At 42.2% G+C, this 9,882-nt stretch overlaps 1 protein-coding gene across 1 annotated transcript in view; it reads right to left on the bottom strand.

Annotated features, from left to right (window-relative positions):
- The window catches only part of SLIT1 (slit guidance ligand 1), a 144,434-nt gene continuing 134,552 nt past the window's right edge, over window positions 1–9,882 (bottom strand). Inside the window, exons 27-37 of the mRNA XM_025167881.2 lie at window positions 9,170–9,294; window positions 8,448–8,545; window positions 6,794–6,930; window positions 5,804–5,897; window positions 5,447–5,584; window positions 4,120–4,357; window positions 3,879–4,009; window positions 3,404–3,558; window positions 2,509–2,797; window positions 993–1,204; window positions 1–316 (exon numbers count right to left, since the gene is read on the bottom strand). Coding sequence (XP_025023649.2) covers window positions 78–316; window positions 993–1,204; window positions 2,509–2,797; window positions 3,404–3,558; window positions 3,879–4,009; window positions 4,120–4,357; window positions 5,447–5,584; window positions 5,804–5,897; window positions 6,794–6,930; window positions 8,448–8,545; window positions 9,170–9,294 — 1,856 coding nt within the window. The 3' untranslated portion in view covers window positions 1–77. The remainder of the gene's footprint in view (window positions 317–992; window positions 1,205–2,508; window positions 2,798–3,403; window positions 3,559–3,878; window positions 4,010–4,119; window positions 4,358–5,446; window positions 5,585–5,803; window positions 5,898–6,793; window positions 6,931–8,447; window positions 8,546–9,169; window positions 9,295–9,882) is intronic.

The raw sequence follows: 9,882 nt of genomic DNA, 5'->3' as shown, positions 1-9,882 counted from the left end.
ACAGGAATGTCCCAAGGCTTCTGCTAGGGCAGGCCTCGCTCCCAGGTCTCTGGCTATGGCCTGTCCCTCACCGGAGACTACATGCAATGGGAACAGCCACATTTGCTAGGTTTTTCCACTTCCTCCACAAAGGATGAGCCATCACTGCACTCAAAGGTATATTTCCTGCGCTTAAGACGCAGTCCTCCACAGCAGCCTAGTCCTGGGCACGATCCCTGACACTCCATCCAGGAGACTGGGCGTGTTGTCTGACAAATGGCATAACCTCGCTGGACTTGATGGAAATCTCGCACAGCCTCTCCTCGACACTCTGATTCTGGGGAAAACAGATAGGTCAGGTAAAGGGATGACTTAAATTAGCAAGGTCATCATGTTATAGGCATTATTGTTATTATCATCATCATCATCATCATGAAATGGAGGGATTCCAGTGAAGGGCAGCTAAAATAATGTTCCGGTATCTTTAAGGATACTGTAATGGAGAAGTTTATTGAATCTTCAGATAGTTCAGAGACAGGCTGAGAGAGGCACTGATTTCTTCTCACAAATGCTGATAAGTGAAATGCCCCTGCTTTTTCCAATGGAAAGAGAAGATATAATATTGTTGGCAGTAAAGAATCATTCTAGATTTTAAACATTGGGAAATGTGGTTCTGTTGCTCATGCTCCTTTATTATTCAAGTCGCTTATACCCACCATAGTTGGAAGAAAAGGTATCTTTCTTCTAGGTGTTTGCTGCTTGCAGGGACCATCTGTGCTGTAGCCGATGCACCAAGAAGCTTTTCTGTACTATCAGAGAAGGAATATTTCACTGGCTAGAATACCCACTTCCAGGAGGAAGTTGATTCCTGAGCAAGATTTCTTCCATTCACAGAGGACTGGGTTAATATTAACTGCCAGCAAAAACATGAGCCTAACTTTCTGGACAGAAGGGGAGTTCCTTTAGCATCATTAGTAATGGTCAACATATGTGGGAAGGGAAATGTTTCTGACCTTGGTCACAGAGATCCCCATCGAATCCTGGGCTACATTCACAGTAGGCTTCTCCTGCATCCGAGATCTGGCACTGACCATGAACACACTCTAAGCTCTTGCATGGGTTGTGTAGTTCCACTTCCTGGTTGCACAAGGCCCCTTTGTAACCATCTTGGCACTGGCAACTATAGGAGAGTGCATCAAGAGGCATACAGATTCCATGTTCACACCTGAAGATAAAGTGAGACATAAAGCTAACTATAGGTAGATAACATGTGATTGCAGTTAAGCCAGTGCCTCTTTTCAACTGTCCCTACTGTCTTGAATTGGAGACAACCAGTAACTTAGGGATCTCTGTATGCCATAGATGTCTCCCCAGTGAAAACACTTCCTCTCAATACAGTTACGTATTTTGCTCACAGAATTGCAGTGAGATATCTGATTTGCATAGAAAGTTTCAAGCTAGGATAGGCAATGGACACTAATATGCCCTCAAACACTTCACTTAATGCCCACCAGATTCCCTGACCCACCTGATTTTCTTTAAAAATTCTTCTAATTAAAACAAAATTAAATTAGAAGCTAGAATGCTGCAAGATAACAGACCTACCTCTAGCATCATTTACTTGCAGCAATGCCTTTGGATAGGATTCTGTAAACATTCTGTGGAAGAACCATTCCAAGCATGGATAGTCCATGCCCAAACTGAAACATATGTGTTTCGGATGTTTTGGTCCACAGACGAAATAGGGATGAGTTTTTTGGGGACGTGGATTGAGATGCAGTTGTCATGGGAAAAAGTGTTTGGGGTGGGAGTTGCTAAGAGCAGGAAGAAGCCAAGGCTGAAGAGTTTCCTTGGCTTTAGCATGCACCTATAATTCTAATGGTAATGGAGAAGCAGCAAAAGATGAAAAGACTATCCCCTCAAACAGCCCTTATGATGTTGGGAGGGCCCCACATGTTCCCCGCACACACTACAAAGGGTCCATCCTCCTCTTTTCCCATGCAGACATTGGCAACAGTGGCTGAGGGTGGGAAGATGCTGGAAAGATCAGCAAACAGGTGGGCCAATGAGTTATAGCACACTAAGAGCTCCCAAGATCATCTCAGTAAGGAACAGGCTCACAGGTCATCCAGAGGAGGAGGGGAGCAAGGGGGCCAACACATATCACCCTTCCTGTAGTTGGATCCCCCTGGGTTTTGTTTCAGCTAAAACTCAGAACAACCAAAATGTTCCAGGTTCTGTCAGCAGAACTGGAATCCAATGGCCAAAACAAGCACACTTTATTTTCACACACATCACAGCCAGGTACTAAAGGTCCCACTGGGAAGACAGAGTATATCCAGAATTCATTTGCCTCCTGGGTATTTTGTGACTGGCCACATCTTGTCATAGCAGCTGTTTTATGAATAGGCAAGCTCCCATGGCAGATGTCTTGTGAGTGTCCTCAAAGTTCCACATATGCTCTTGGCCCCAAAAAGATTGTGTTCCCCAGGTCTAGGAGAAAAGAAAAATTTTAATACATGTACTTACTTGTGTCCCTGGCAAGGGTTAGTAATTGGCTGGTCACAATGGGGCCCGGCCCACCCTGAATCACAGTAACAAATGGGTCCGTGAGCAGTATTGGGTTGGCAAATGCCATGCACACAGTAGAGCTTGCGGCAAGGTTCACAGCCAGGCACAACTCCTGGTTTCATCTGAGTCTTAGTAAAGTCTTGCAATTCATTGTTGATGTATAGGTTGCGGATACATCCATGGAAGCTGGAACCATTCAAGATTTGCCAAACGCGGAAGGCAGCAGAATTCACATCCACTGGCATGCCTGGTGGGAAACAGCCATAGGAGCAAGGTCAGGCAGGAAGAGGAAAGAAGATCAGAGTGCTGGTGATTAAGATCATAACTGATAGAAAGAAGTGAACTTTGAAAGCCTCAGTCTCTGCTTTCCCCAAACTGATGCTCTCTAAATATGCTGGGACTGCAATTCAGTCAACAGTCATTAATTATCTGGAGTATGGCAAACTGGAGAAGGCTGGCCTAGTATATTGTAGGGAAATGTTAAAGTCAGAGATGTCAATTTAGGGAATATTGAGCCCAGACTATTACATTTTACTTCCTTCCATCTGCCAGTGGGCCTCTTTCTTTTCTTATATTTTGTCCTTGACTCTCCACATATTGGCTTCTGTTCTGATACGGAGAAAGAAAGAATGCTTCTTCTTCCTCCTCCTCCTCCTCCTCCTCCTCCTCCTCCTCCTCCTCCTCCTCCTCCTAATTGATATTATACAAATGGTCCAAACTAAGCATTACTAGAACCTCCTAGTCCACATGGTAGCCTCTGGTAAAAGTGTGGGAGTGTTGGAAATAACTGATTCTCTCTCCGGTTTCAGCAGGACATTGCTTCCCTCTTCCCCAACAGAGATTGCAGTCCTACCCCCCACATAGAGTGGAGCCTCAGAATTCAATGTGTGGGCCTTGCCAAAGCTATCCATGGTCATGGGATCACCTCCATCGATGGATAAGTTTACCATCCGCTCAAATGTCACCAGTTCCACTGTATGGAACTGTCCATCATTGATGGTCTCTGCACTAGGAGAAAAGAGAGAAATGGGATGAGAAAGATTCTTGTATACACCCCTTTCCTGATTTCTAATACCCATAGTCAATCTTGCCCATATGACACTTGTTCAGCACTGCTTGTCAGTCTTGCCCTGTGCTCTCTTTAAAGATCACTCTCTACTTTCTACATTAACTCTCAGCCCAAGTTGCTGGAGCCTGATATAAACCTTAGCATCTCTCTCTCACCCCACAAAGGCCAGTGTGCAGATTGCGGGGCCACGCAGACAAATTTGCTCAAATTCTACAGTACTGTCCTTTGATTGAATGAGAAATCAAGGGTAAAGGGCTACCTGTAAAGAGCCGAGCTAGGGTAAGTGCCTGGATCATAGCTGACACGCACATGGCCTTGATAAAGCTCCACTGCCATGTGGTCAGTATCCCCATTATACAAGAGAATCCCATTGTCTTCGGCTGTGGAGACCTACAGAGAACAAGAGAGTGGGAAAAAATAACAGGAAAACCAATTCTATACAGGAAAGTAGACAATGCTTCTTCTTGGAAATTTGGAATGGAAACTTAAATCCCTTTTACCTGCAGAGTAATGTTGGCACTGGGCCAATTCTGCAAATCCGTGAATTGTAGGTATGTGTCCCTATCCACAAAATTGACACTCAGTAGCTTCTCACATTTGAGTCCTCCAAAGCCAGGAAGGCACTGGCATAAGGCACGATTACCTAACTCCACACAGTTGGCACCATTCTGGCACTCTACCCTCTCACAGGGACTGGACTGAAAGGAGCCATGAGGCGGGATCTCACAGAGCTGACCACTAGAATGAAGCAAGCATACAATAAGGCATAAGTTTATTGCCAGAATCACCTATTGCAATTCATACATTTTTAGAACCAGCATGTGTTCTAAAAATGTATGAATTGCATTCTTTGTAGCAGCCCCTGCCCTTTGGAACACCCTTCCCCCAGAAGTGAGGTTGGCCCCCTCCCTCTTAGACTTCAGAAAAAAACTGAAGACCTGGTTTTGTCATCACGCATGGAGTGGGGATGGGAAGAGTCAGTTTTGGGGTTGTCTGATTCCCTAGTCTTACCTTTGACCGATATTATCTGGTCACAGGCTGAAATAATATCACCATTTCTTGGATTTTATTGTATTTAATAATTGTATTTTATGTTTGTATTATTTATGTTTTTACTGATTTTACATTGTTTTGTTGTGAACCGCCCAGAGTTCCTCCTTGTGGGGGAGTTGGGTGGTGATATAAATTTGACATATAAATAAATAAATAAATAAATAAATAAATAAAATGTTCTCTATCATTCCAATGTTCTAAATTGATTTCTCATCTTCAGCATCTCAGTAAACCACCACTGGCATCACCTAGGTGTATAAATGCTATTAATATTTTCTCCTAATTAATTCCATAGGGACACTCAAAATGAAAGGGGATATTTAAATATTTTGTTTCGGTGATATATAAGTAATCATGCACTTTGCATCCCAGAAACTCAGATTTGTTTATTCAACTTGCTGTCTACCATTTCCCAAGTAAATAAAAATATGGTCCAACCATAGTGGAAGGATAATGATACGACATCGATTTCTGTCCACTGCTACTTGGAGCAACTTGGATAAGACTCAAAACACACACCTACGCAGTAGCATTGTGATTAAGCCACTGTAGAAAGTACATGAAACTGGTTACTAATTAGTCTAGTCACTACTTTATATTTTTTGCAAAAACTGCTCCTTTTGTTACAACTCTTCTTCCTACCTACATTTCAGGCAGGTGGGAAAAGGGTCAATCCCGCAGAGGGCAGGCCTTGATCTTGAGCTTTGTAGGACACTTGGTATGTGTGTGGAAATTATGTGAATTCCTGGCAGTGTCTCCATCTAACATCCTTACCTGAAACCGCCAGTACAAAGACAGGAATAACCATTTGGTTCATCGAAGCACTTGGCATTGTTCTGGCATTGGTGGTCTAGGCAGTCATCATAGTCCACACTGCAATTATCTCCCACATAGCCAGGCATACATTCACACCTGAAGGCAGGAGCAGGAACGAGATCCAGTCACTGAGACGGACTGGCTAGCGCTCCAAAGAGCAGCAAGGCACACCAACCAGGAAATGGCTGGGGCCAGGGGTATGATTGTGTTTTTCCTAACTCCACTATACATTTTTATCTGGAACATGTTCATGTTCTCCACTTGAGGACTTTAAAGCTTTTTTTCTCCCAAAGCTCCACTCCTTCCCTCACTCACTTGGGTCCATCAAGGGAAACTCTGCAGATGGCCTTATGCTGGCAGGGGCTGAGCTCTGGGGAACAGACATCCACGGGCTGCTCACAGTAAGTCCCTGTGGGAGGAAGACAGAGAAAAGGCAGAAGCATGCCAAATAGGGTCTCTGCCTGAATCTGCCCCATTCTACCCCACAGAAATGATAAGCAGGAAGGAGGAAAGCCCATCTTTGACCTCTTTGCATTGCAGAATCAGTGGACAGAAACACATATTGCCAAAATGTTCAGCTTTTGGACCTATTAGATGGAAACGTCCACTCATTCAAAAGTTGAAATATCCCTAATCTCTTTTTATGCTGGTCAAGTCAGGTGCTTGACTTGCATTTTTTTCACTATTTTGTTCCAGGATAGCTATCCGCAATAAGTAAATTCTGTGACATTAAAATAAACAGATGAATTCTATTATTATTCACAGAACATTCAACTTCTTGTGGTCATGCAGAAAGACAAGGAGCTACTTATTACACAAGTCTTTTGACTACTAGACCAGAAAGCCTATTTACTCCTTTCCCTTCCTCTTCCAAGGGCCAAATTCAGCAAGATACTGGCCAACAGAAGATATCTTCAATGTCTATAGCAATTCTGAAGAAGCAACTTTCATTAGGGACACAAAAGAAGAATTAATCATTATGGGGAGAGTGGAGCAACTTATCTTTCCATGAGCTGCTTTTTGCACTTCAAAAAAAAAAGTTAAATGTTAAAAAGAAACATTTGACATAAAAAGATACATTTAACACCGAACATAAACCACACAATTTATAAAGTATCTCTACAACAAAGGGATGGATAATAAAATCATATTAGTAGTCTGCAGTGGTGCATGTAGCCTCCCCACCCCCAGCACCATGTAGGGTCACTTTAGATATCATGACTGACAGTTTTGTTCACTGCAGATACAAAAGCAGAAGCTCTGCACTCCCCCACCATAAGCAGTAGTTTACAATTGAGGTCATACCTGTATAGAAGGGTGGGCACAAACATGTGTAGTTGGTGGACCCATTAAAACATGTGCCTCCATTCTTGCAATTGCTGTTGCAACTACTGGTCTTCAGATTACATCTTGGACCTTCAAATCCATCTGCACAAGAACATCTGTTAAGAAAGAAAACAAGAGCTGTTTGACAGATTGAAAGTTTGGAAGCCATTCTCTTTGAGGCTTTTCTGGAATTTATATCCTTATCTAAGTCTTAAGGAAGGTGAAAAGTACCGATGATTTTTTTTTCCAGAAACTGGGTTCAATATCTCCATAACTCTCAGTGTTCCATCTTGTATCCTCTTGCACACCAACCATTTTTGTCTCCAATTGCAGGAGCTAGTTGGACCACTCTGGAAGTCCCTGAACTGAGAAGGAGCTAAAGTTGCTTTGATAAAAGTTCTGAGAAAGATGGAATGGAGTGTTAGTGAGGTCTTCAGTGTTAGCACCAAAAAGAAAAAAAGGGGCCTTTGCGAAGGGCAAGAGAAAGGCATATGTGAGAATCCTTTTGTATACCAAGTTTTGATCTGTATTTTTATTTCTCAGTGAACTCCCTTAAATCTATTCTGTTTAAGGGGATCTTGAAGATTATTATTTTAACTATTTTTTAAGTTTTCAAAACAATCTCTATAGCTGTGTTTGATGTCTACATGTCGTACATACAATCTTCATGAGGCAGTACTATTTGAACTGCATGTATAATATGGAGATTCATACAATACACTAATTTATATATGACATACCTGCAAACAGATGCACATTGACATGAAGTGAGAAGAATATTGAAGTTGTAGATGTATGAGTGTATGCTGTGAGTTGCATATGGTGGCATTTGCATTTCTATTGCTTGAACCTTATTTAGGTAGAGGAACAAGCAAAGACAGAAAAAGCTGGTGACCTTGCCTAACAAAGAGACCGAATTGCTCAGAGGGCTGTCAGCCCTGATGCCTTTGATCAGAAAATACATATTCCTCCTTGCTACCTGTCTACAAAGGGGTAATGCAGGGTGACATGTCCAGGGAAACATCCCTGTCAGCCCCCAAAGGACAGTATGTGCTGGCTTTAAAGATGCGATGTTGATATGGTGATATGATGAAAAGCCATTTAGCAGTCTGGAAATTGGATACACAAATAGGGCTGGGCCCATTTTTTCTCTACTGCCTGCAGTTTATTTTAAGCTACTAATTATGGTCTGTTTCCCAGAAAGCCACCCACACTGTATTCTGAGGAGTGGAGTGGGAAGATGTACATGGAGGTCCAGAGTATCAAAAGGCTGAAATAGTTGCTAATCCATTGGATGCATATATTTCAGTGGCTTTGCCTCCCAATTTCCAAGCCATATTTACAGAAAGAAGCTGCCTGCAGAATCAGCCCATGTACCAAAAACACCTCCTGTCTCCTAAGTAATGGAGTGCAATAGATATGATTAACATTGAATAATTACTCCCCAATACTTTTCAGTGACTGATTCTGGCTTAAAGGGAGAAAATGGAACTGGATTTATTTTAGCCTGACATCTGACAATTTGGTAGTAGATGACTGCCCTAGGTTCTTGGCAGACAATGCATTGCAGCTAACCAAGGTCTTTTTCCATCTTAGGCCTGAAACCCTTTCTGAAAACTGGAACTGCACTCACTTAAAGCTGGCTCCATCTCCTTCTTGAGGAAGACAGGTCCCACCATTCTCACAGGGCCTGCTGGAGCAACCATCAGCAGAGAATTCGCAGTTTTTCCCCTGGAATAAGGAAAAAAGAGGAAACAGTCATATTTTAAAGAATGGATAGCCAAGTTCTGGCCAAGATAAGTTTTGAAAACCAATTACTTGCTCACCAGCCATAAAAGTACAATGAAAGAACAACAACATGTTATATTTAAATTATCCTGAAGTTTTAAATTTTTTTGCTAACAGAAGTAGCTCCCCCACCTTTTTTTTAAACTCAGTTTCAAAGGAACAATTTGACTGTGTTCACATAACATATTCAATTTCACTGAACTGACCCATTTTCTGGGGTTGTACAATACTGAAGCATAAAGTAATCCAGTGCATTGCACATTCTAAGCCACAAAAAGGCAAACCAAGCTCAGCATTTTGTATGATTGCAGCTGTTACGTCTCTCATTAACCTGGTTAAATGTGTTGTGGGAACTTAGCCTGTATATTTCCATGTAGATGTAAGCCACCCAGAGCTACCCAGGTTAGCATTAAAGATACCTTTCTGAATCCACATAGTTCTCACTTCTTGAGTTTGCCAACTACCTAGGGCTTGACAAGATATGGCATTAAATAGAGAGCAACCCCCCTCCCTTTTTTCTTGGTGACTCACCCCTCTTGTCTTTGTGTTCTTCATTTCACTTCTTACCTTATAACCACTGGAACAGGCACAGTGGTAGGAGCCCAGAGGATCTTGCTGACAACTGCCCCTGTTTTGGCAAGGACTGGAGAGACAGGGGTTACATTTGGCCTGAATGATCAGTGGGGGAGGCCCTGCATAGATATGGAAATTGACATGGCATGAATAGGACTAAGGAAATATTGCTGAAATAACTGAAGATGAGTTCTTTGCATCTGACTACAAAGTGCTTCTTGAACAGAATCTCTTCCAAGGTATTTCTCTTTGAAGGCAACCTGTTTACTGATAGTAGAAATAATGGGTCTCTGACAAATTTATGGTGTTGTGTGTGTGTGTGTATGTATTTGTGTATATATGTGTGTGTGTGTGTGTGTGTGTGTGTGTATGAATGAATGAATGAATGAATGAATGAATGAATGAATGAATGAATGAATAAATGGATAAATGCTGTGTTCCTGGGCATAATGTCGAATTGCCAGGCCAGACTGGAGTCCTGGTGTTCAAAACAATTTTCTGCAAAAGCAAACAGAGCTTTCCCTCCTTTATTCCTTTCACAGGAAATGAAATAACTTTTCAAGGAATTCTGCAGTTAACTGATCATTTACAAGGAGACAATGAAGAGGAAGGATGGGCAGAGAAGATCTCCCACTTACTACAAACACACATGGAAGTATTGTTTATCAGAAATTAAGGTGAATTTCCTTCCCCTGACATTCAAATTC

The sequence above is a fragment of the Python bivittatus genome, unplaced genomic scaffold (assembly GCF_059951505.1).
Source record: "Python bivittatus isolate LINGU-HERP-01145 unplaced genomic scaffold, Pbiv_v1 ctg000980_np1212, whole genome shotgun sequence".
NCBI lineage: Eukaryota > Metazoa > Chordata > Lepidosauria > Squamata > Pythonidae > Python > Python bivittatus.
This window is presented reverse-complemented; position numbering and strand designations above follow the sequence as displayed.